The 26,661-nt window shown below is 40.7% G+C and overlaps 1 protein-coding gene across 2 annotated transcripts in view; it reads left to right on the top strand.

Moving 5' to 3' along the window:
* Positions 1 to 4,848: 4,848 nt before the first annotated feature.
* The window catches only part of pcxb (pyruvate carboxylase b), a 224,576-nt gene continuing 202,763 nt past the window's right edge, over positions 4,849 to 26,661 (top strand). Inside the window, exons 1-9 of one of the 2 annotated variants that reach the window (XM_026353536.1) lie at positions 4,849 to 5,291; positions 15,175 to 15,311; positions 17,401 to 17,494; positions 18,159 to 18,249; positions 20,410 to 20,575; positions 20,915 to 21,060; positions 24,279 to 24,396; positions 25,079 to 25,146; positions 26,553 to 26,636. In XM_026353536.1, the coding sequence (XP_026209321.1) occupies positions 15,176 to 15,311; positions 17,401 to 17,494; positions 18,159 to 18,249; positions 20,410 to 20,575; positions 20,915 to 21,060; positions 24,279 to 24,396; positions 25,079 to 25,146; positions 26,553 to 26,636 (903 nt within the window). In that variant the 5' untranslated portion in view covers positions 4,849 to 5,291; position 15,175. Of the gene's footprint in view, positions 5,292 to 8,649; positions 8,688 to 15,174; positions 15,312 to 17,400; positions 17,495 to 18,158; positions 18,250 to 20,409; positions 20,576 to 20,914; positions 21,061 to 24,278; positions 24,397 to 25,078; positions 25,147 to 26,552; positions 26,637 to 26,661 lie in introns of those variants that run through there. The other variant, XM_026353535.1, reaches the window with a different exon arrangement.

Below are 26,661 nucleotides of genomic sequence, written 5' to 3'. Positions count from 1 at the left end.
CCTGTAAGTAATAAGACAGTGACTTTTAGAATGATTCCCCCACCTGGACGATCCCCTCACCCTCACATATGTCTAGCACAGTTCATCTCCTTAATACACAGTGTATTATCAGATTGGTTCTGTTTATCCAGAACATCCAGGTAGATTCAATATCTAATAAGACACATCTACTTGGTGTTCTCCTTTTTCAAAGAGGCTCAGAGCACAAGCACGTGAATAAAGGGGGAGAGGGAGAGCAGACCAGTGGGGAGAGAGAAGGGGGTCTAGGTAGAGAATAAACAGAGAACCTACTAAGCTGTGGCCGTGCACCACATGAACCAGTTAGCTGAGCTCATGCTGCTTTCACCACCCATCCCCACATTGTCTCATTTGGGCTAGAGTGGTAACACTGGTGACATGTGTGATAGCCTCAGATCCCGTGTATGTTATGTTCTTTTTTAAAGCATTTAAATATAAAGAGTTGGGCTGAAATCTGCATACGGTAGACTGGTCATGTGTTTGTAAAGGCTAAACCTTTTCATTTATAGTCACTATTACTGCACATTCCTATTCAACACATAATTGCACTTGTTTCAGAAAACTCAAGTGAAAACAGATGGTGTGTACAGTTCAACAGCAGGAATGTCCCCTCTCTAAATCCTGCCCAGGAAGCAAACTAACCACCATTTAAGGACGCCAAAGTATTGCACTACTCGAGAAAAGGGGAAGAAAAAAGCAACTAGAAGTGTCTTGGAATAACCGGGACACCTGACACAATGATTCACACCATTCGTCACTCCCGTATCCTCTCGAAGAGCAAAGATGAAAACATGTGCTTTGCTGCTTTGGAGCACATTTTGTAGAGACAGGTAGAACAACTACATCAGCACACCAACAATGTGTGTCATAGTGTACACTGTGCTACTGGCCCCCCTGAGAGGTGAGAGGTTGCTTTGATGATAAATGTTGTTCCCTCTGAGCACACTCTGTGACATTTGTGCAACCCTTCCGCGAGAGGACAAGAGAATTAATAACATGCATTACACAGGGAAGGGGCCCCGTAAAAATTCTTTTAGCCAGCTCCCATGTGGCCTAGCTGCACCAGTACTGGTGATGTAACACTTTGGCAAGCTGCAGTTGGCCCACTTGGCATGTGGGAGAGGTCTCTGCTTTTGAACGAGGTGCGAACGAAAGCACAAGAGAGTGACATTAATCACAAGCTTTAAGAGCCGCTCTGAGTGCAGGTGCAGAGAGAAGACGAGCGGCGCTGTGAAACGTTGAAGGAGTAGTCAGAAAGGTCGAAGCAGGCAAACCGCAGAAGTTGCAGCCCATTCGAACTGCTAAGCCACTACTTTTCTACTTTCAACTGGCATTATGCTGAACTCCTCTCAATACATCACCGACTGATGGTGCATGTTCAGTTTTGTCGCCGCCATAATTCTGGGGAGTTTCAACGTGTCCTCTGAGGAATGTCATTGACACAAACTCTGTTATCTGGAAGCGATAAGACAACAAACAAGAGTTGAGAAACAATCACGTATGTGTGATTACGTCTGTGTGTGTGTGTGTGTGTGTGCTACTGAACTTCAGTCCCTACATCACTCCATGTAAACGTAGACGTGTGCACAAACCTACAAATTAAGGACATTAGGCTTTGGAAATGAAGACTTGCGGCACATTGTAAAGCTTTTGAAAGGTGTTTTGATTCTCTCCTTAAGGAGCCACACCTTGTTGTGCACTTTTCTTCCTGACTTGAGGGTTGATTATTTGAAATTTCACAGTTAGAATAATCCGGGTTTCTGGTGTTTTGCCTCTTTAAATGAGGAACAGCTCAGGTGCTGTTGACATACAGGTTAAGATCAGTGTTAGAATGAGGGGGTAATGGATGGATAGCTTCAATGTAATGCTTTTCTCTGTGTTCTGCACAGTTCTTGTGATAAAAGCACAGTAGTCTATTGTCCACTTTGCAAAGCAGAACGACAAAAGAACCATTCCAGGAACACGTAATCAAATCCTGTCCTTTTCAACCGTTTCCAGCACAGTAGATTGTTGTCTTCCACTCTGGCCACCACATTTATGACTGTCCTGCACCCACTGTTCCTCTCTCCTTCTTCCTTCCTTTTCTTTTTTTTCACACTATACAAATTGTACATGGATAATCAGCATTAATATTCTTACAATATCTACTCTGATAATGCTGAAAGATTTCCTCCCAGTTATCTCTTATAAGAGAATAACAACAATAACACACAGTCACTATTATAATAAAGAATGATACAACAGTCAGTGATTACTTCAGCAGAGCTGTGTCTCATCCTGCACATGTGAACACTGCCTTGCTTTGTAGACACAGAGTGCGTACGCTTGACTGATCTGTCTACAATCTAGATCTGCCTCCTATTGAAAATGTATGCCGAGCACTGACAGAGGCTGAAGTCTTGTATCCAACAAGAATGTTCACTTGCAACAATTAGTACTTTCATATCTGCACGCGAGGAAGGAAAGGTGAACTAACGTGCCTCTGTTCCAACCTACTCGCTTATTTGCAGACAAATTCTCACTTTAATTTATAGTAAATCAAATTACCTCTGAAAATCTGACTTGACAACAGCAAAGCAGAAAAAAGCCCAAGTATAAATAGTAATGTTAACTATGACTCAGCTCCTTTACGTCTGCAATAAGTTGGGCAGCAGAAGCTTTCAACACAAAGCTGACTGATATAATCTTTGCTTTTAAGCCAATAGCCTGTAGCACTAAATTAGTGCAAATATGAAAGTCCTGTTTCTGACCAACTGACAAATGTAGATTCAATATTTACCCTGATTTTAAATGTTAACAAATGTCAACACCTGATAAAAATATCTGGCTTTTTTAGCTGCTAGTGACAAATCTTAAGCCTCTGTCCCCCTCTTTAAGGCGCCCTTTTCTGTTTACACTGCACTTTAAAACGCTGCCGTAAAGACACTCTAGTGTGTTTCACACAGGCAACTGTGACGCCGCTAAAGGGTTAGTGGCGTGACGTTTAATGTGACGTATGACGCATGTGAGGTATACGTCACCTTCAGCATTACTAGTGAATGAAGTGTCATGTGCTTTTGCACATTTTAGAAATGATTTGCTGGTGGAGCGAACTCGACTCCCCTCTTACACTACATCTGGAGGCGGCTTAAAGGAAAGTGAGCATGGACTCCCCCCCACATGCTGGCTTGGTAGTTTTTATACAGCACAGCAGGGCAGCATATTGGTGCTGTAAAGCTGCCATGAAGAGGCAGTGTAAAAGGGGCTTTAAACTATCTTGGCCAGGTCAGTCAAAAATCTTTTCCCCCCACATGTAATAAAACTTCTTCATCATAAATTTTTAAAATTGAATTAAGCTGATGAAAATAGAGCAGACAGCAGAAATCATGGTACAAATAGGTTTATTCACAAACAAACAGATAAAATAAACCAAGTTACCCCTGGAGCTATGTTCCAACAACCTACATTCCTGTTATTATTACCTCGATTAACCTCTCCCATGAGCTCCTCCCACCATCACCATGAATTCACATTTTTATGTTACTGATGTGATTTCTCATCTGTTTATCTTGACCCTATTCTTTCCTTTACTCTTCACAGGTTTCCTAACTTTATTTATTTGGGATTACACCATGTCATCTTTCTGTTAAGATGTCTTACATGTTATCATGCAACACTATATCCAGCATGACATAGTCGGGCCACCGTTATGTCGAGTTCTTCTGAGAGGACGTGTTTCCCATGACGGAGAGCCAGGTGTAGAGACAAGGTGCTGTCGCGTGAGAGTGTGCTGAAAACCTTGTGTCACAGAGTAGGGGAGAGGGATTTTCCCAAGAACCTCTCAAGACAAGACTTTATGCTGTGTCACCATGACAATTTCACATCTAGAGAGCGTCAGTAAGTTTTTTTATTACGGTATATTGAACTACACAACGTTGAACATTATACAGGAGTTTAACAGAATCAGCTAAGCTTATCTTATTAACTCAATGTGCATATGTGCTTTTTACGACTTTCAAGGTTATTCAACTTAGTATGTATAGTCTTAATTTTCAGACCCCTTTACTTTACAACTTATAAACATGAGTTGCTCTGAGTTGAAGTTTTTCAACTTGAAATGATGAGTTAAAGGAATAAAGTCCTGAGAGATCACTCACCTTATTAAACAAAGTAAAAAAACAAACAAAAAACTTGCTCTAAAACTCAGAAACTCTTCTTTTTTGTAGTTTGAAGAGAACACTTAGGATGGAAACTTTCTGTACGTCTTTAATAACACATAAAACACTATAAAAATAATGTATTTGCATGAAAATAAAATGATGGTCAGTGATGAATTCAGTCTTTACCTGCAGACATTTCCAGAATCACAAAACGACTTGAGCAGCTGCACAAGTTGAAACAGGAAGTAATCAACTTTGACAACTTACTAAAACTTGATGGGGCAAAAAAGTCAATGTAGCAGTTTCCAGTTTAACAGATTTATAATTTTTTACAGCACCGTAAAACATTTAACAAGTTGAGTGAACTCTCAGTTGTTTATTCATTCATCTCCTCATTTGAAGTTGAAATTAGTAAAACATTAGTTTAACAAAACAGCTCTAACGTATTAGAGTGGGAGGTTTTCTCCTCTGTCCTGCATCACTTGGTCATAAACTGTGATCTGATCTTCACTAAACTCACAAATTAAAAGTCACGCAAATAAATAATAAACACAATATTTACGAGGCCGCGTGCTGGCCTGTCCTCTTCTGTGATTGGATGGGAAGGGAGGGGGGCGTGTCCCGGCGCGTCACGTCACGTCACGTCACGTCGAAGAGAAGGATGAGAGAGAGAGAGAGAGAGAGAGAGAGAGAGAGAGAGAGAGCTTCACAGGGAGCAGGAGGCAGGCGCAGTAGCTCCACAGGCTGCTACATCCGCTAGACGGAGACACACCGAGCCAGCTGCTAGCTAACTGAGCTACAGGAGACAGTTAGCAACCAGCCTCTGAGTCGTCGTAGCGATACATGAGAGAGAGTGTGTGTGTGTGTGTCCGGTAGCGTGTGTCTGCTCGTACCTGTGCGTGCGTGCGTGTGTGTCTATAACAACTTCCCCCCTCAACACTCACACACACTCACACACACACACCATCAACCTCTTCCTTTTCCGAGCACTAGCGTGTCAGCGACTTAGTGTGTGTGAGGTTAGCAAGCAAAGAAGCAGCAGCACACACACACACACACACCGAGTGACGGGGCTAGTCGACGGTGTGCACGGCTGGTTGACAGAGGATCCACCTGGAGACACAGCTCCAGCACGTGAGTACTGATGGGGACCGTGTGTGTGTCAGCATGAATGAATGAATGTGTGTGTGTGTGTGTGTGTGTGTGTCACCGTCTCTCCTTTAAGACACCTCTTCTCCTCCACAGCTCCTGACATAGCGACATGTGCTTTTCACTCGCATGTGTGTGCTGCTGTCAACGTGCTGAGAGATGTCGTAGCCAGGAGCTGCACAGCTGCTGCAGGACATTTGCAGCCCGTGTTCGTCTGAACTGAGCTGATCTGAACTGAAAACTTGTTTAGAAAGTAAACAGCGCCTCATTGATTTTGCTAGCTGGGTAATGGCTAACTCTTCCAGCTTTAAATGTGCACATGCAAAGCTCGACTCCTCATAGCAGTAGTTATCTAAGTGGAGTTAAAGAGCTTAGATATTGTTGTTTCACAATGAGTGCACCAGTTGTGATTTCACACCTACAGAATGGATGGTGAGGCAACAGAATTACTGCTGGGCTCCTTTTACAGGGTGTTTCTAAGAATAGGAGGCACCGCTTTAGGGACTACATTTCCCATTTTGCCAATGTAAAGAAGGCAAATTAAAGTCTGTTTACATGCTGAAACTTGTAGACTGTAGACAACATGCCCGTGTTCTCGTAGGTCGCACGTCATTTGTGTGCCTGATTCCTCTCATTGATTCGCTGCGTTGCAGACATTTGGTCTCTGAACTTTTACCTTTGAACCTGTCAATGTGTAGCTGTTGCGTCAGAATGGTTCGACTTTACAGTTTGTTCATCCCCAAAGCAACCTTTACTCTGCTTCAAACAACTCAACATGCAGAGCAGCTGTCCCGTACCAGAGCGCAGTGGGAGCTGTGCAGTGATCAAGCAGGAGACACTTTTCTGAAGACATAAGTAGAACTTGCAGGATAACGTCTAGCAGGCACATGCTGTGATGTAAATCTGATGTAGACATTTGTTGTCTCTTATGTTTCATACAGTTTTTTTTAACCGCAATACTTAAAATAAAAAATGGAAAGCCTTGTGCTTCTCAGGAAGACAGTTTCATTTTTATCTTGAAAAGTAGCAGCCTGGGCTAATTGAGCTTTAGTGATTGCCGCAAAGCGAGAAGATCAAATATAAACATGCTGCAAAGTCACGTGAGCTCCTTTGAGTTATCAGATAAAACTCTTGACAATTGTACCTGGTACTTAATCTGTTGACAGTAGTTTGTAGCTGTGCTGCACAGACGTCTAACACTCTCATTTATTAATGGTCATACAAGAGTACAGTGTGTTTCTCCTTGCAGCTTCTTAAGCTCATTAAATGATCAGCAACAATCATGTGGCTCTTGATAGCGTATGGTCAGTTACAGGTCATGTGACACAAATACTATGAGTGTTTGAAGTGTGTCCACTGTGCCTTTTTTTCAGTAGCTGTTTGATTATATCACCTTCCCATGGATTAGATAAGACTTTCTTCAAAACATAGGAAACTTTAGAATAGAAACTGCCCCTTGTTTATCATCTGTGTCTGACAGTGTTATCATCTAGATCTTAAGCCTTAGTTGCCTTAGAGTCCAACTTGAAACAGCTGGAAGAGTGCAGTAAGAACCTCATGCAGGAACTGCTCGATTTTGTTCCCTACATCATGGATAAATCACGTGATCAGCCAGAAGCAGCAGGAGGCTTGTTGACACAGCTGGTAAAGGAGCTGAGTGACAGTGAAAGTCAAGACCAAATTCAGTGATTTCATTTGGCTTGAACTGTCAACGTGGCACAAAATCTATCTGTCTCTGCTGTAATTATGTTGTATCCTAAATACAGCAATGTTTACCCTCACTGGTGCAAGTTTAGTTTTCAGTTGCAATAGACTGAAAATACATCCACTCTGTTGTGCCCAGACCTCCCTTTCCCTGCCCTATTACACTCTGTTACACCAAACCCAGACCATCAGGTGTGAGGTTTATGGAAATGCACTATAATAGATGCAATATAACTACTGTAGCTAGTCAGGCAGAACTATTTGACCTCCCCTGACTGGTTAGAAGGGAGAGCTTCACTTGAAAACCCTCAGAAGTCTATGTCTCTTCACTGGTGCCAGGTTGTTCTATGGCTCTGGGTCATAGAAACCTTTGAGGGCACCTCTCCTTTGGAGCATTTCTTTTTTGCTAAAAAATTAGTCAGTTACACACTCTAGCTGTAGTAACTTGCTCAAATGACCCTCTTTAGATAGAGTGTATCTTGTTCATGTTTTATTGATGAGCTTCCTGCTTAAGGATTCAAGCCGAGTTTTCATTTTAAGCTCAATATCTTAACTTTATGCCACCACTGCCCACTTTTCAGTCCAGTCACAAGCATTCGTCTGGACAGCCTCTGTAACCTTGTTCTTGCTGTTTGAACATGTGTTGCTGTTGATAATTTTAAAACCTGCCATCTACACCATAGTCTTACACATTTTTCTTTTCTGGGTCTTTGAGCGGCTCTTACGAAAGCAGTTTGAAATAGAAACTTTAAACATCTAAAGACTTTTATTATTTCAACAGGTTCACCCTGGCAGACCAACAAGTGAGTTCATATATTGATGAACCACAGGATGAAATGCACCCTGTGGATGCTTTTATTGTTGTAATGGACCGGGCTCAGCATGGGGAAAAGCTTCATGCTGGCTATGATCAACCACAATTTTCACCACTCAATCACAGCTCACTGTGAATGGGGCTGTGTAGTTGCATGCTCAGTGTTGTAACTGATTGGTGTATAAGAAAATGTCTTCAGGCACAGCACTGTGCAAACTCATGTACAGTGTAAATTTGTTCTCAATACCTTATGCTAAGGTATTGAGAACTTTACTTAGTAGTGAAGGAATGTGAGGACAATCTGTGATATATACTCGTGATAAACTTGGTAAGGAGTGAGCTGTTGTTTGCAGCCTGTTTTGGTTATTGTGTTAGGAGAAGAATGGAATGTGTAAAGTGGAAAACGTTAACCACTTTAACCACTGCAAAGTGATAGTCACAAAGTTGGGCACCTTTCCTGTCCTGTGTGTGTGCTGTGACTAGAACAAACAAAAAACAAACTAAACAAAAAAGCTGGGGCGAAATTGACTCTTAGCAACAGAAATAATATCAAGTTACGTGTCTCATTTAGGTAAAATCAGTAGATAAGGGCTTTTTCCCTGTTTGGTTTGAATGATCAGATGCGTGTCAGAAAGGTAGATTCTCTGTTGTTGTGTGTTGCAAATGCTTGCAGATGGCAGTGTGTGAAAGATTTCCCCATGATCAGCCATGTGGCAAATATGTCCTATTGTAGGGCAAAGTAGATACTAGCTGTGTGTGTCTGTCACATTATCAGTGCGTATGTCAAACAGAACTTTGATCTCTAAGAAGTTAATGTATGAACGAGCAATTGTCTGTGTGAGCTGCTCACCTCACATGTTACTGTAAGTATTCCCTAGCTTTTATCTTTCCACCGCAGATATTGATGCGTGCGTTTGCCATTGATTTGATGACACTTGTGATTCAACATGTTTGGTCCTGATTATGGGTGTGTTTGTTCAGAGTAGAGACAGGGTAGCTGAGTTTGTTTGGCATAAAACATCCACATTCCATTTTAGCTTTCCCGCTGTAATTGAATTCACTGGTGTTTTGTGTTGCAGCGGTTTTTAGGATTTAGGATGGACGTGGGGTTAAGGTTAGACAGTGCTGTGTGCAGATGTGTCTGTGTAATGAACAGCGTCAAATAATTTGGTTTGTTGCCCTACATTTAAAATAATTTGTTTAAAGATGGCCAAACCCTGGACAGAGAGAGCGCATCAGAGAGTATTATCGACAAATACTGTTAAACTAGTGCTTTTTATGTACCTCAACTACAGATATAGTATCTTATAATCAGAGGTCCAAAGGGTACTGAATTATTGTATGCCGTTTAAAGTAGTTTCAAATTCTATGTAACTAAAAGTAAAAAGTAACTTATTTTAAATTTACATTGAGCAAATGTTACTTAGTTACTTCTTTTGGTCCTCTGGGACAGTGGTTCCCAACAGGTTAGTTAACTTTGAAATGTTGAACTGATTTGTTGAAAGACAGGCATAAGAGATATGCTCTGACAAAAGCCATGAAGTGTAGGAGCAGGAACACAGGAGGGACCACAGGGGGGGACAAAGAAAGTGGCAAGTTACCGTGCAACGAGGAAACTCTGCTCATCAGGCTGTCGCTTGACAGTATGCTGTTGTTAAATTCACGTTATTATGTATGTATATATGTATTTTATAAGCTTAAGTGAGAAACACCAGGGAACTAAACGTGTACTAGAGGGCACCACACATACATGAACTCAGTAACAGTTTGTTACCAGCAGCAGCAAAACTTCTATAATAAATACATTCAGAAATTTAGTGGATACTGTTAATCTGCTCACCTTCACAGATTTGCACTGGGTGGATGCAGTGTTTCGTTGGCAGCATTTTCAGGCACATAAAGCTTAATTGTACTCTGAATAGTGAAACTAGTTTTGCTAGACTTGACACTGACTTCATCGCTTCGTCATGCTCAACATCACTCTCTTCTAAACTGGGATTTAGGTTCATTTAGCTCAGCATTTTGTTGTTGTGTGTGCGTTTCTTCACTCTGGTGCACTTGTGACATTTCATCTTGACCAGCTGGCATGGAGCAACTGACTGTTCTGGCAGGAGATCATGTCATTTCATAGCATGTTCATGGAGTCTATTTTCTACTCCGTAACGGAGGCCATTTAAACTTTAAACTGTAGCGAAATACTTGACAATGAATATACTTAAGTAAAAGTCGGATGCAGTCCACCTTATTACAGGAGCAAGAGTAAATGTAATTTGTTACTTCCTTTCCTGTTTATGATTTTTGTTGTGAGCTGGCAGCCCAAAGGTTTTCTCACTGCTTTATCTCAACTGAGTTTAGTACATCAAACACAGTAGGGGCTTCTGGAAAGTCGGTTAAATGGAGGCAAATCTTTAATTTTCTACTTAAGGTTAATTTGAATGTTCAAGTAGTATTCATACCATACTATTAATATATTCATTCTTAAACACAAAACAAGTACAACCCTGTTTCCAAAAACAAGACAATGTAAATTATAAAAAATTAATAGTAATGAGTAGCGTTAATCTTCAGGCCATTAAGTGGCACTGCAACAAAAACAGACACAATTCTGTAGTGAAAATTACTAAATAGATTTCTGCGTCGGTGAACGTGGTTCATTGCCGCTTCCACCAACCACCACACCGCATCTGTGATGGTATAGATTCAAAATGAGACATACACAGGTATCAGCAACATGTGCTGCCATTCAGCGAAAGGCCTTACGCATTTTAAGATTATTCCACACTACGTCCTGCACATGCTGCAACAGCATGGCTCAAGGAGTGTGGGTGCTAAACTGACCTGCGTATAGTTCAGATCTGTCACTCACTGAAAACATTTGGCGCATTGTGAAGGGAAAAATATGATGAAGGGGGCTCCGAACTTTTACCAAGCAGCTAATGGGAAAACATTTTCACATTCAAAACTAAAGCAACTGGTCTCCTGAGTTCCCAAATGCTCTAAGTTCTTAAAAACCTACACACCAGTAAGCATATATAGAACAAACATCAAGTCAAATTTCTCAGTTTCAACATTTGAAATGTTGTCCTGTAAATACTACTTTAAATTATTGACCACCTGTCACTTGTTTTGGAATGGGGTTGTACTGGTATATTAATTGGATCTATGATACACTTAATGCCTTTTCAAGCTTACTGGAAAAAAGCACCCTTTAAAAAAAATAAAATAAATAAAAAAGGTTCCTGATTATACCAAAACGACTGTGTAACTGGTGGTAAAGCATGGGAACCTTACCAGATTGGCATGTTCCTTCATTGATGAGCTTTATACATGAAAGGACATGCCTTAAATTAGTTGAATCATTTGAAGCATTGTAACACTGGGATCTCGTGAGTATCCTGACCAAGAAAAACACTGATCCCAGTATAATCCATCTGAAAAGGATCTTTTTGTTTTGTTTTTTTATGTCTGTATTGTTCCCCTCTATAAATACAGTGCACACACTAACAGCAACAACTTTACAATTTCATGTATCTATTAACTTCTATTAAAAAAACACTAAAGTAGTTTTTGAATCAGTGTGGGTATCATCAGGTTCTCCTGTTCTTTATCCACCCACGGTGTTTGTTTGTGTGTTGTGTTTTTGGTTGTGTGCATCAGATGGAGTTTGAACGGCGTGACTGAAGAGAAATCTGTTAATATTTGACACGTGTTGGTCTGTTTGTCAACATTGAAACAAGTCAGCCAGATACCCCATCAGTCAGAGCCACTGGCCATGTAAATTAAACTTTAATTCCCACTCCACTCATATTTGTTTTCTGCCGGGAACTGTTTTTATGCAGTAAAAGTGCACAAAGCTGATGTGGAACTTGACATAATCTTGATAATCTCAGAGCATGAGCTGAGCTGCAGCTTGGACCAACAGACGCCATACAACCATTTATTGTTAATGACACATATTTTGTGTCACATAATACTTAAACATTTTAGTTAATCTTCCTCACCTTAATAATTCATTTAGTTCTGTATTATAAGTACTACTATAGTCTGCAGTACTTGTGAACAGCTTGAGAGGGCCTTGGGCGCTGTTCAGATTATAAGGAAGTTACACATCTATGTTTCCTCATGTGTTTTTTTTTGTCAGTCATCACATGACAAAATGTGCAATATATTTTTAAAATTATGTCCCAGCCAACAGTATAATAGACAACTGTTCTTTTTGAGAAGTTTTAGTGTTTGTCAACATTTCCAGCGTGAGCTGGGATTGTGAGGAAAGCGTTATCATTATGTGGCCACGCAAGTTTTATTTTTAACCAGCTCATTGTAAACACCTATAGTACAAAATGTGAGAGTACGTTTGCAGATAAAACTTGTGGAACACACAATTATTGTTTCCTTTATTTTATTATCTGTAATATATCCTGTAAAAGAACACTTTTATATCTGTAGTGGTTGGAAGAAACGGCAAAGAAGAGAAACCACCAAAAAAGACACTTCAGTGCCAAAACCAAAACCATCCTCAAGTTGCACTTTGACAGCGCGAGTGTCTCCGCCACTCGACATTCCTATCATATCACAGTTTGTCATTTAAGTTGTCTCACTGCATTTTGGGACTTGTATTTTGTTAAAGGGAGACATGATGGAAATAAGACAGGAAGGAAGAGGGTAATTAGCCACAATGTGAGGCTATTTTTATAATGGAACATTTTTAACCACTGGTGTGAACTCGCTGCAATATCAGCATCACTTGTATAATCACCCTCAGGAATCTGAAGATCCAAGCGAGTCTATAAATTAAACACAAAATAACGAATTAATCTGAAACTGTGGGACTTTAACAAACTATTAAACATAGCAAGCAGTTGTACACGTCCAGGCTTCACTGGAAAACACACACAACGGATTTTCAAGTAAATAAGTGGACTGATAACAGATTAGATTCAAGATAATTTGCTTAACTTCTGTGGTGTGAGTGACGTGTGTGTGTGTGTGTGGTTCATTGCTCCTAAAATAATCCAGCTGAATTCAGCAGAAGTGAGGAGATAAGGTTAATGCCTGACACAGATAATATTTGATCTGCCTCTGCCCACCCTAGGCGTTGCTCCTGCTCGCTCTTTGGTCTGCTTTTGTCTCTCTGATGCATTCAGGCCTTGGGAAACTGAATCTGTTTTATAGTGTGGGGCTGCTGCTTTTGTCAGGATACAGTGTACTGTTTCAGAGTGTATACTGCCGTCTTCTCACAATCTCAAGGTCTTTCAAAGACTCATTGACGGTTTAAGGGCACTCACTGGTTCTTTTACTCGGTTCACTACTATGAATAATATACTGTATATTATTATCAGTCCAGAATTAAATACTGTCTGAATGAATAAAGCTGCTTTGCTGCATATTTGCTTCATGTTCACTACGTTCTTTTCACACTGTATTCACCTCTTACAGTGACACATTGCAAAAATGTAAACTGTAATGTTGAATTAAATGTTTAGAGAAGCTGCACAGCACTTACTGTGGATTAATGTTCAGCTTGTGATATAGCTTAGGAAACAGCCCTCACAGTTATTGTTAATGTGCTGTTTGAGTCATCAAGTGACAAATAGGCTTTATTTTAAGTTCACAATATGCTCATTTAGGTAGTAGGTAGGTAGTTTGACGTGGCCTCTGTTGGCCACATTGCTGCTGTTTGACCACAGTGTGGCAGCAAAGGACTGTTGGTAAGATTCAGCCTTGTAGCGAGACCAGAAGAAGAAGAAGCTGCTGCTGCAGGGAGACTCACTCAGACGCACTCTTAAATAGCTCTCACCAGTATAGCTGACATGTTTCCCTATATTAGTGAATGAACTGTCCTGTTGAAGAGGTAGTTTTTCTTTTTAAAAACTGTTTGCACCTTCATGCACGTGTGTCTTTGTGCACTCCCAGGTGGTTGTGGGGTAACATTAAGTTTGTGTGTGTTTGGTAACAATACTTAATTTAGTGTGTTTGTCTGTGATTATGCAGCCATCAAACCAGCTGTAGTGTATGATTTGTTCCTGTGTGTGTGTTTTTTCATGCGATAATTGGCCTTTTTGTTTGAGTGCAGCGTGGTGGTGCTGAAAAAAAAATGTAAGCATTAATTCACGTACAGTGAGACTGTGCCACTTAGTCACCCTAATTGCTGTCTCTGAGGACAAAATTGGTTTGTATTCAGGCGATGAATATCAGCGAGTTTCTGTCTTCCTGACAATTAACTATTTGAATGGGATTAATGGGGCCAAGTTGTATGGTTTGTGTTATGCATCTGAAAATTGTCGGGCAAATAAAAGATTATTTGATTGTAATTAGGAAGAACCTGCCACAGACACAGCAGTAACACCATCAATTTGACCCACCTGTGGCTGATTGGAACCAGATTGGCGAGCAGTGCAGCAGCTTTTTTTTGGCTCCCACATACTTTTTCTGCTTTCTCGAAAGAGTTTGCAGTTTGGCCTTCTAATCATATAAGTGAAACCTTTTATTGCGATAGTAGGTCCCTTTTTATCAGCTCGTTTATCTTTATGAAATAGGTTGCCATTTTTCCATGTCTTTCTGGTAATGTGTGTGTATCTTGTCAGTCCCATGCATAGCGTACAATGATTTAGGGCTCAAACCATTATATAGTGGCAGCTATGAAGCCTCAAGATGACAGTATCTTTCCTTTATCTTCTCGGCTCTCGGCTGTTCTATGAGCAGACTAACAAACCAATATGCTTATCTCCAAAAGGCATCAGATGGATATGGTGTCTTCACAAACTGTCCAACAAATAATCTCAAACTATCATTCATTCATAATACAGCTTTTTTTTTTTTCCAGGGTGCTTGAATACCCTAGGATTCCTTTTCAATATCAGTACAAGGCCAATTAAAATCTAGTGAGAAAAGACCACCATTAATAGGCTCTGGGTAACAACTAAACAGGACCTGATGCTTCATTACATCTAATCTCTGCAGATAGAGCTCACATCTGCTTTATCATTTTCAAAGCCTTGTTATCACATCATTTTCCTTAAAGCTGGTTTTTCACCTGAGAAATTGAGCTTAGCAAATGATTCCTACTCACAGACTGTCGGACGGTGTGAGTTGTAGCTTTTCTTGATTTAGTACATTTGTAGACTTGCAGCTAAATAGATTTTTGACTAATTGACTCTGTCTTTAATTCTCTGGCACTAAGGGTGGAGGGAAATTACTTGTCTGTTTTTAAAAACGGCGAGTGTGACTCGATTTTGACTTGATCACTAGCTCGAATGTTTCCTTCTGTTGCCTCCTCCCTTCACATGTTGGGTTACATTTTAAGTGAACAGAGACATTGACTGTGTATGGTTTTTCTTTGTCTTCTTTCAGGATGTTGAGGTACACTGTTGTCCAAGGTGGCCTCGGCCTGTTGGCTGTGAGGAGGGCATGCGTTCTCTCCCGCTTTGCCCACTCTGCACCGAAGAGCGAGTATCGACCGATCAAGAAAGTCATGGTGGCTAATAGAGGTAAGACCGTCGGCCATCTAAGCCTAATAGTACTACTTCACCTCAGAGGATGGCAGGCAATTCAGATAGTACCATTACATTAAATACAGTTTAATGCCGTTTCATTTATAATGTAAGAAAAAAAAGTTATGACATTTAACAGTCTTCCTGAGGCGCGGGAAGATTCTTTAATTTTTAATGGCCAACATTTAGTTTGCCATGACACATACTAATATTTAAGCACACAGTGTGTGTGGGTGGCTCCATTAGCAAGCCTCATTCCTTTAACCCAAAAGCAGCGAGTTTCTTAGACAAAAAAAGTAAGAAATAAATATATACAAGTGGCAAGAAATCACCATAAGTGGGGTCTGCGATGAACTTATAATTATAGAGAAACTAAGCAGTTGCCACTGATTATTACACACGGTGTAAACATGCTGACATGCTGATGTGCTCTGGTAATACTTCAATTACTGAGCCCCCTCCTGTTAATGCTAGTGCTGTCCAGAGAGACCGTCGGCGTGCGGTAAATGATGCTGTCAGGTCACATGCAGGGTTTGACTGACAAATAAGTGTTGGTGCTTTTTATTTGAATTGCTTTTTAGAGCCTCCCATTGTATTCGTTCCCGTGGGCACATTTCAAGCTTTTGATGTGGTTCAGTGTGTCATTATTTCAGATTGACTGACTGGGGCGTGGGTTTCCCGTTCAATTTGAATCCCTGAACACGTGGTACACAGTGGGTTTACTGCGTAGTGCATATGCATGCATACATTGATGTCTTCCCTCCTGTAAAGACTCTGTTTAAATGCTTTAATCCATCAGTTTGATTCAGATAGATTGTGGTCACACACACACACACACACACACACACACACACACCAAGGCTTTCTGTCAACCTCTCTCTCCTTCACATTGGTTTGACGCGATATCAGCACAACATTAGATCACATTCATCACACTGTAGTGTAGGGCACCGGACTGTGTGTGTGTGTGTGTGTGTGTGTCACAGAGAGACCGGACCATCGTATCATATCAGCCCAGATTCCACTTCACCAAGCACATCTCCTCTCTGCCTTTGCCTCTCTGCTCTTTCACTCTTACCTCTTGTCCTTTCTTTTCCTCTTCCCTTTCCTTCCTATCTTAACTCCTCTCCTCTCCTCTGTCCTCCTCAGCACTTGTCACATGTGATTTGTCTCTACTTGCCATCTTCCCTTTACCCCCATGACTCTGCGTCTTTCACTTCTCTTCTTTTCCTTTATCTCCCTCCACTGTCGTTCTCCTCTCTCCAGTTATTTGTCGCTTTCTTAAACTTGCTGAACAGTGTTTCTTTTGGTGCCTCACTTCTTTCAGATCTCTCTATAGTTCCTCAGTCTTTTGCCCGTTTTCTGTTCTTTTCTAAACTCTGTTTCTTGTACTCTCTACATTGCCCATCTTAAATCAGTTACATTACAGCTGTCTTTCTTAGCCATGTTCCTGCTTTTGCACCGATGTCCTTTAAAATCTGCTTTCTTTCTTCTTTGCCTTTTTTAACTGCTCTTCAGATGTTTGAATGGTGTCCTCCCCTTCAAGCAGAAACAACAATTCGTACTAGTTTTCATTGATGAAACTTTTTTCTCTCCAAAACCGTGGGTCGCTTGGAAAAACAAGTATTTGGCTTTTGTGACAGCAAGATAAAAGGCAGGCAGCGTTTTGCTTGTCTGTAACTTTAGAAAAAATACTTCACTTGTTGCAGTGTCAATATTTTTGCGCAGTTTGTTGTTGTTTTCATATCTTATGTATGGCCTATAAAACCAGTTTATTTTATTCCCTCAGCAGAGACATTAGTTGTGAAATGGGGCCTATTTTACAGGATGTTGATTAAATCATATGAAATGTGTGCTTATGAAAACTAGATGATGGCAGGAGAAGTACAGCATCCCACTGCGCATGCACAAACACACAATCTAATAGACTATAGATACAAAATAAAGACATTTAAATAATAAAGGGAGTAAAAAAGGCAAGGAAAGATTGGATGGAAAGAAAACAGGCAGGCAAAACACAGGCAATACAGCTGCTGAGTAAATGAAATAACCACCAGCTTCACCATCCGCCGCTCTTGTCTTCCAGGTGAGATAGCTATCCGTGTGTTCAGAGCCTGCACTGAACTGGGGATTCGAACCGTGGCTGTCTACTCGGAGCAAGACACCGGGCAGATGCACAGGTAATAATCTTTGCTACATTAGAGCTGAATAACTCTGCAGTGGTTTAAGTAAAGAAGGCGTAACAGGCAGATGTCTCACTAAACTGCTGGGTATTGACCATGAAATGCCAGCATTTGATTAGAATCCGCAGCAATTAGTGGAAGCTTGGGAACATTTTTCCTCTCCTTGGGCCACTTCTTTGTTTTGTGCTTGGCATTAAGAGATCATTAATATAACTGTATTAACATTACAAACACTAATCACACTGCTTAGTTTACCACATTCTGTTCAACATCTTAATTTGCTTTACTAGGAGTCTTCCTCTGACTTCCCAGTGTCTTTATTATTAAAATTGGTCTCACTGACTAATACGTCTTGCTATAGGCTTTTAATTCCACCTGTTTCTGCCTCTCATCCCTCCTTTGCCCTTTACACAAGCTCCCTCTCATTTCTGCCACCTTCTCTCAGATTCGCCACCGGTAACATAAAACCTATAAAAGGCTGATAACAGTACTCATTTTAATAAGCATAATGTCCTTTATTTGGCTAAATACAGCTGCCTTGTATTTGCTAAGCTTGGAAATGCTGCCCCGAAGCCATTATGGTTGTGTGCTTGAGAGCTGGGAGCACATCTGTGAGAGCTTCCATCTCACTAATGTAACCTGTGTGCGTTTGTCTTCACAGGCAGAAGGCAGATGAGGCTTACCTGATTGGGAAAGGCCTGCCACCGGTTGCTGCATACCTGCACATTCCTGACATCATCAAAGTAGCCAAGGTAAATCACATTTCACTCTATGAAAGACTTGATTGATTCCTTTACTGGTAAACAGCTGAAATTGATTCAAGGGAGATTTGAAATGTTATTTTTGATACAGAAGTAGAGTGGCATGACTTCCTTGAGCCTGTAGCAGGGTAAATTGCTGGAGTACACCTTTAAATCTCATCTGTAGATAAATGGGTCTCAAGTATTAAAAGATTTGTTTGTCATGTGCATTAAAAGGCCACCGGTGCTTTTCCATACAATACAGTGCTTGTGGCGTGGCTCTTCTGAAGCAATGAGTATACAAAGTAAATATTCATGAAGGCAACTTGCAGTGAGTCATCATAGATCAGCCTCATCTTGCACTGATAAGTGGTGCAAATAGTGGGATTTTGGATGGAGAACAGTGTCTTTTCATATTCAAAATCTAAACTAAGCTGAAATATGATCCCCATCCTCACTGCTTCAAGGGATTTACTTTGAAGTAGTTACTGTATAGATGTCCTTAATTAGCCTGTAAGGTAAAGTTCAACATTTTGCATATTTGCTGTCTTTCTGGGAGTGAAATGGGAATGGTACTGCACCGAGCTGGAGCGGGTAGGTAATTAACTCTGCATGAACACTGGAACGGAGGGAAACCACTCTATCCAAAGGGCAAGACGCGTCGCCTACCAAGACCTTTGAAGCTCCCATTGCTATGTTGTGTCTTGAGTATTTAATCGCCAAATCCTTGTATTTCTTTTTGTTCATATTTACCTTTTTGTTAGAGAGAAGGAAGCGGACACAACTTGTTTCTGTCCATCTCTCAAGCACCTGTCTGCTGTCTGTTTTTTTTTTTTTTAAATTCTCTTTCGTTCCCTTATCTCCCGTTTTTCCTCTCGTTCCTCTGCGCTGCTTCCCTTCCTCCATTTTTCTCTTTTTCACTATGGTTCTGTCTCACTCCCTCTCCTTCTCTTCCCACTGCCACTTTCCACTGTGTTAGATCAGATCTCTTCCTTGTTACCTCCTTTCCTTCCGTCCCTTCACCATGCTGCCAGTTGTTCATTATCATTTTCCTGATCAGTCTCTCACAGTTTATAATTTTCTGTGTGGGCATGTGGTCAGCCAGCCAAGTTGGGGAGCCTTTGCAGTCCAACTCATTTCTCAAAATCCGTCTGCCTGTCGGGGAGCCCAGCCAACCCATGCCAGCAAGGAGAGTGTGTGTGTGTGTGTTGTTACTCCCTCTCACAGTTTCACATTCAGTGTATGTTTACTTCTTCTTCACGCTGTGCATCACTCTTACTTTGTTACCAAAATAGCCTCCAGTCTCCATTTCAGTGCTCTGTGTATGTGAATCTTCATAGATACAGTATGTTGTATGTGAAAACGTGTGTCTGCTTGCAACTGTGAAGGCACATGAGCGTATGATCTTGCTTATACGAGTGCGTCTCATCCTTGGGTGTTTGCGTCAGTTTTCTGTCATCTACTTGTCTGTCTCTGTGTGTGAGTAGGTGGGTGACTGTGCATGCACTTTGTGTATGTGTGTGACTCGAGGCCTCCTCTAGCCTGCCACTAACAGCTCCCTTAACAACGGGACAGCCCATAATTATAGTCGGTCTATCCAAGAGCAGATGGCACTTACTGATCCAGAGATGGCTCTATCTGTCAAGCTCGGCAGCTACTGTATCTGTCTGCTACCCTGTCTCAGTACCTTCCCCCGGACCATCAAATTATGCATGCCTGTCTACTCGGTCTCCTACTGGTGTCCCTTGAGTACATGATGATTAGGGCAGTTGCAACTAAGACAGAATGAGAATAAAATATGTTATTAGCTCACAGTCCTTTGCTGCAAGTGACATTTGAGTCCTTTTCACTAGCCAGCAGTGTGTGTGTGCTAAAGATGGCTCTCAATAATAATCAGACAAGTGTTAACCGAGGCCCTGCAGTGGCTCCCTGTTTAACAGAACACACGTTGCTTACCTCAGCAACGTCTCCTTTGTCTCGGGCTCAATTAGCAAATATTTTATCATGAGCTAAAATGAAATGTGAACCAAAAGGTGTTTTAATGCTTGCTTAATTGAAATTTCTTTCTCAGTACATCTTAGTTTAGTAGGATGAATTTTAAAACTGAGACACCAAAGTCCACAGGCACAACGCACAGAAATGTAATGAATGTAAACTTTTTATTGTTCCCAGGACAACAATGTAGATGCCATCCACCCAGGCTATGGTTTCCTCTCTGAGCGCGCAGACTTTGCTCAGGCCTGCACAGACGCAGGGGTGATGTTTGTTGGACCGAGCCCGGAAACGGTCCGCAAGATGGGAGACAAGGTGGAGGCTCGCACTCTGGCCATCAATGCAGGTATGGAAAGAGGGTGGTTGGCAAAAATGTGATAAAAGATTTAAGAGTGGATTGGTAATGGCATTTGTAAAATTATGTAATTGTAGCATTAATATGTTTACTGTAAGCAAATGAGGTCAAAGACAGGATACTTGATAGTATCTATCTGTTTCTGAAAAGTTAAACCCACATTTGCAATAATTCCTGGCACTTGTCACTGTCAATATTTTTCCATTTGATACTGTGAGGATGCATATTGATTTTACTCGCTGCCACGCTCAATCTTTGTATTTGTGAGAAAATACATTATTAAACAAATCTTTAGCTAATGTATCTCTTGGTCATCTTAACCTTGAACAGGTGTACCAGTTGTCCCTGGAACAGATTCCCCGATCTCCAGCCTGCAGGAGGCGCAGGCATTTGCCCAGACATATGGCTTCCCCATCATCTTCAAAGCAGCCTACGGAGGAGGTGGTCGAGGGATGAGGGTGGTCAGAGAGTATGAGGTGAGCTTGTTTGCCGCTGGACACGATCCCTTCTGTGATAGATGTAATTTAACATCTTGCTGTGACAACATAAATCTTGTCTTCCTGCTTGTCCAGCAAAGAGAAAACAAACCCAGCTTGATAGCCGACCAGGCCACATGACAAATTCTGGTTTTCATTAATTTTCTGTTTGCGTTGCATTAAAGTGAAATTGCTCAGAAATTACATCCCAGTCATTTATCTCTCTCTGTCCGCCAATCACTTGCTGTGTTTCGGTGTGTGCGCTCTGAAATTGCCTCCGTCACCTAGTGAAGCCTGAGGGATCTCTCTGTGTTGTAGTCTTGCTCTTCTGCATCAAGACATGACGAACACTTTGTCTTTACTTTAACGGTCCAGGGCCCACTTTTCAAATCATAAGATGATCATAGTAAAAGGTTGAAAAACAAAGCCCATCGTACATGTGTTCAGGAGAATCTGCGGCAGGTAAAAACAAAGATTTTCCTTTTTTAAGAAATGTCTTCAGTAACTTATTATTATCAAAATTACCGATGTATTGTACGTCCCTTGGCAGATTTACATTTACCAATGTGCCACTATCATCTTTATCTTCCTCCTCTCTGTCATGTAACCGTGCTGTTGCCAGACAGCGTTGATGGGTTGTCATAACAGCTGTCACGCTGATGACCACAGTATTTTCATGGAGCAAAGTGTAGGCCACAACTGGACTTATTAGGCTAATATTATTTTGGTTACATGGCAGCATGCTCTGAAATCTAGTAAACACTTTATTATGTTTTCACGTCTTAAAAGTGACAATGTGACACTATTCCATATGAGCATTCACATTTGATATGTTTAGCAGGTATTTATCTGATCTATTTAAATGTATCTTTCAGATGAAAGAGTCTCATAGAATAAAACGTTCAGTGACCTGTGTACTGTTGAAACTTATGTGACCTGTGATATTGATTAATTGTTTAGCATCTTATTTAAACATTATTATTATTAGTGGTAAAATAAAACAAACACAATTACATTTTATTAATGCAATCTAAATATTTTTCAATTAATCCAACAAAAACCAAGAGAGAGAGAACGCAAAGTCCTTCAGGCAAGTTGTCATTTCTGTTTATTTCAGGGGATAGCCTGGGGGCAGCTGTGCTTCTAGTGCCTGTGTGTGTGTGTGTGTGTGTGTGTGTGTGTGTGTGTGTGGTCACTGCCCATTTGAACAAGCACAGTTTTCCCCTGTTTCTGCCTCAAGTTTGACCATGTCAAACTTTTGCAGCTGGTTGTTGTCCAGTCGGATAGGAGGTTAGAGATCAGTGGTGAATCAGAGCTACACAGAGCAAAACCACCTCCTTAGGTCTCCATGGCTGCCTGTGTTTACTGTTAGATATTTCTTTACCTACTTTTTTAAACCAAACAATATGTAAGTCGCTTTTTCAGAGAACCAGTGAATGTTTGACATTTTTGATGAACAGCAACTAAATCAATTCAATGGTTAAACATTGTTGCATTCATGTAGTCGGTCCACTTTTTATAGAAGCACTAGCCATATTAGTATGGGACTGTAGCCCACTGGCCATTATAGCCACTAAACCTTTAAGCCATAGAAAAACATCACATTTGAACAAGACTAGTCTGTGTAAGCCACAGCAATTTCATACTTTAGCTACTAATCTACACAAACATGTGTTGTACTGTATTTTTTTTAAGCCTCACAAGTCAGCAGTCCATTGGGACGTATGACCTTTTCTGAGTTGTACCCTGCACTAATTAGTTGTTGACATTTCTAGTTATTCACTTAAGTCACAGGGGCATCATATAATGTGAGCAAAGATTCAAGAGACTCCTTTTTTTCTACGGTTGAGACTGACTTTTTGTTCCATCAAGGCTACCTCGTAGGTCATTAGTATGCTGAATTACCAGAGATAACTGTTGAACATGTTGAGAGGATGAGATGTGTATGTTTACTGATAAGCAAGGCAGCATTAAAGAGCCAGACTTTAGCTCAGAGCCTGACGTGACGTGCCTTCCCAAAGAGTAAGAGGGAAAAGAGGAGTGCACACATCAAAGCTCCAGTGGCCAGAACTGACAGACAGACTCAACTGATGTGGAAAGAGACAAATGGAAGTGTGCTCGCACCGAGTCTTTGAAAAGTCTTTTCTGTCATTTACAAAAATAGAGGTGCACCAGCGATTTGATAACTGTGGAGGGTCTATGACTTAGAGCTCCATCTCTTCTCTGTGACTTGTATTGTAACAAATGTGGTAACTTTTTAATTATTTTTAATATTTTCATTTGTAAAAATGAACCTGAATGAATATAAGTCCAGTCATTGATTCAGTTCTGATAGGTGAAAGATAAGGTGGAGATGGAACTGTTTGATGTGCATGCTCTTGCAATTTGCCACTGAACTGCATCAAAGCTTCGAGTAAAACAAAGCAACTAGTGTCCTCGTTTTGGCTCAAATCCATATTCGCTGAGCACAAGCAAACTAATCTTAAATCAAATTTGATACTTGTGCAAAAAGATGTGAAGTAACTTTTCATGCACAGTGACAAATAAACAGATAGATGGGAGGTTAAAGGAATAATGTGACAGGTGAAAAAATGTTTTCACTTTCATTCAAGAATTGAACTATTTAAACACAGTGATCCCTCTGTATTTACAGTACATAGTATTTCTTTTTTTTTTTTTTTTTTTTTTTTTAAAACCTGCAGCCACTTGCTGCAATGCCGACGATTTCTGCTATAGCCTTCAGCACCTGGTTGTTTTTCTTCCAAGAGTATGTTTTGTCAAGGCCATGAGGTGACAGCAGTCGATGGGCTCAATATCCTGTCCTGAGGCACTGGGAAGGGGCACGATGGTGGCTCGGTCTTTCCCCAGTAGATGAGACTGCATGGGCTGGAGGGACATCACAGACTGACACACAGATTGAGTTATGACCTGCAGCACGCTTGGTTGTGACCTCCAACAGCCTGCTCCCAGAGATCTTGTGTACCATCTTGTACCCTAAGGATGTAGAAACATTTGTTTCTAAGTACGAGGATATAAAAAGAGGGAAATGACAAGGAAAATGAGAGAAATAGAGCTACTGACTGAAAGTAAATGACCTGATGCAGAGATTAAATAACTTTGAAATATGTTGCACAAAACTAATTGAAATGCAAATGTGCGCTGTGACGCTCTTGAATAGTAACACCAACTGAGACACGGATGTTTCTCTTGTTTGTCAGGAACTTGAGGAGAATTACCAGCGGGCCTACTCTGAAGCCCTGACTGCTTTCGGGAACGGAGCGCTGTTTATTGAGAAGTTTATTGAAAAGCCAAGACACATTGAAGTGCAGATCCTTGGTAAGTACACTTTACAACTTTTGTGATGCCTTGTTTTATCTATCGTTTATAAGAAATGAAGTTCATTAGGAAAGCAGAAGGCCTAGAAAGACCTTGGACCAGCAGTACTAAAGGAGGAAGAGGGACAAATGAGAGGGAATGAGATTTAGTGGCTGTCGGAGGATTGTTCAGCTCCTCCTTTTTTCTAATTACAGTGAAGGTAACTTTATGTACAGAACCTGAAAGTCAGTACGGTCACTAAAGGTGCAGCAGGTGTCTGCACCAGGAGCATGTACTGTACATGTGAATGTGTGTGCAAAAGTGTTATCGGACACACATCCGACTGTGATTTGGCAGGGGGTTGCTGTTCTGTGTGTTTGTAGTATTCAGAATTTAGTGAGGTGTAGCGCTGTGTGCGGGTGGTCACTGTGATTAATTACTGTCTTTAGGGCATGCAAGGGATTTTGTGAATTATCTCTTCAAAACGGTCTTTGCCAGCTCTCTGCTTTTTGCTTTTGCCATTTACCTAATTTCTATCTCACTTTTTATTTTTTTAAAGTCCTATTTTTGCCATCCAATGTTTTCCTATTCTTGTCCAGATACTCCCACTGTTTGCTTTGTTTCTTCTTCTTCTATGTAACTGTTTTGTAGTCCACCCCTAACCCCCTCATTTCCTCCCCTACTTCTCTTTGTCTTTCCCTAGGAGATAAATATGGCAATGTCATCCACCTCTATGAGAGAGACTGCTCCATTCAGCGGAGACACCAAAAGGTGAAGTCCTCACTTCAAAATTCACCTAACCCAAATAAATGTTTGAATTTAAGATGGTCTGCATCGCATTGCTGATGTGTTACATAGATTACTGTAGCCTCTCGTGGATGGTGACAGTCACAGATCAGAAGCAGAAATCACAGTGCAAGCACTGCTAAATATACACAAGCCTGTTGAGTGTTATTTCCATTTAAGCAACATTTAAATAAATATGGCAATAATAGTTCTGATTATTAGAGTGATTATTGTGCTCTGGTGTTTTGAGGAATTACAGATGTCCTGAGCATTGGGGGGATAAGACGATTCTTTACCCATTAGCCACTGCTACAGGAGTGTCAGCAGCTAATGCAGCAGTTCCATATTTATCTAGCAAATCAACTTGAGTTTCATCAAAACTACATAACTCTCAATTGATTATCATTATTGCCATTTTAAAAGCTGGTGCTAGAAACGTATGACACTCTCACTTGATTGTCAATAAGACGCACATTTCTGAACAACACGAGAGTGAAAATGGAAACTGTCATCTGATGTCACTCAAAATAACGATGCTTTCATCAGAGGAAGCTGATTACCTCGTGTAACATTTCATTACATATCGTCACCTCCGAGCAGTTTCAATCATGTGTTTTCATCACTTTTTTTTTTCTTTGCCCTTTAATCAAATTATAGATGATAATCATATTAGCAGCTCTGTTCATGCCAGAGCTGCTGCTCTTTGATTCTGTGAGGCTTAATCTGCTTTTGCCCTTAATCTAAGATCTTTTTGAATCAGAGAAACAAGAATAGTTGCTTGTTGAAATAGATTTTGGGGGTAGAGCACTGACTGTTTTGTTTTTCTCAACATCTTGGAAGTGCTATTCATACTTGGAGAGGATATCTGAATTCAGATTTGCTAAAAACAGAAGGAGTTTCTCTTCTAAAATCACACGGACCACTTGTCTTGATGACTTGTTTGACGCAGTAGAACGAAACGTATCAGCCTCTAAATGGTGAACCTCACCCACCTAGCAGCCACGGCCTGGCCAAACAAAAAGGCTGAATGTGGCCACGTGATTCACTCCAGCTGTTTTGATAAAGTGACCCATGCTGTGTAAACTTCATAGCTAATGTAAGAAAATTGAAACCTTATTTAATCTACTAAAGACTATAGTGTACAATACAATAGTGTAGGTGTGTAATTGAATAAAACATTTAAAATGTACTAATTTTTGTTTACATTTCCTTTAGTGGCACACAAACATTTTAGCTTAGTGGATCAAAACGACACAATATTTTTAACTCGGGTGCTTTGTTTTCAGATGCCACAGTAACAGTAATCATGCTAATTATTATGGAGCAGTTGTATTACTCTTTTACTATTTTGACAGTAGTGTGCTCTGACTTATTATCCTGTTGTTTTGAAGGTTGTTGAGATAGCACCAGCTTTCCAGCTGGACCCTCATCTGAGAGACCGACTTCATGCTGATGCTGTCAACCTTGCTAGACAGGTATGTTTGTGTTTTGGCCAGTATT

Source organism: Anabas testudineus, chromosome 18 (genome assembly GCF_900324465.2).
Source record: "Anabas testudineus chromosome 18, fAnaTes1.2, whole genome shotgun sequence".
Lineage (NCBI taxonomy): Eukaryota > Metazoa > Chordata > Actinopteri > Anabantiformes > Anabantidae > Anabas > Anabas testudineus.
Note: the sequence above shows the minus strand (reverse complement) of the source record. Positions and strands in the feature narration are given on the sequence as shown.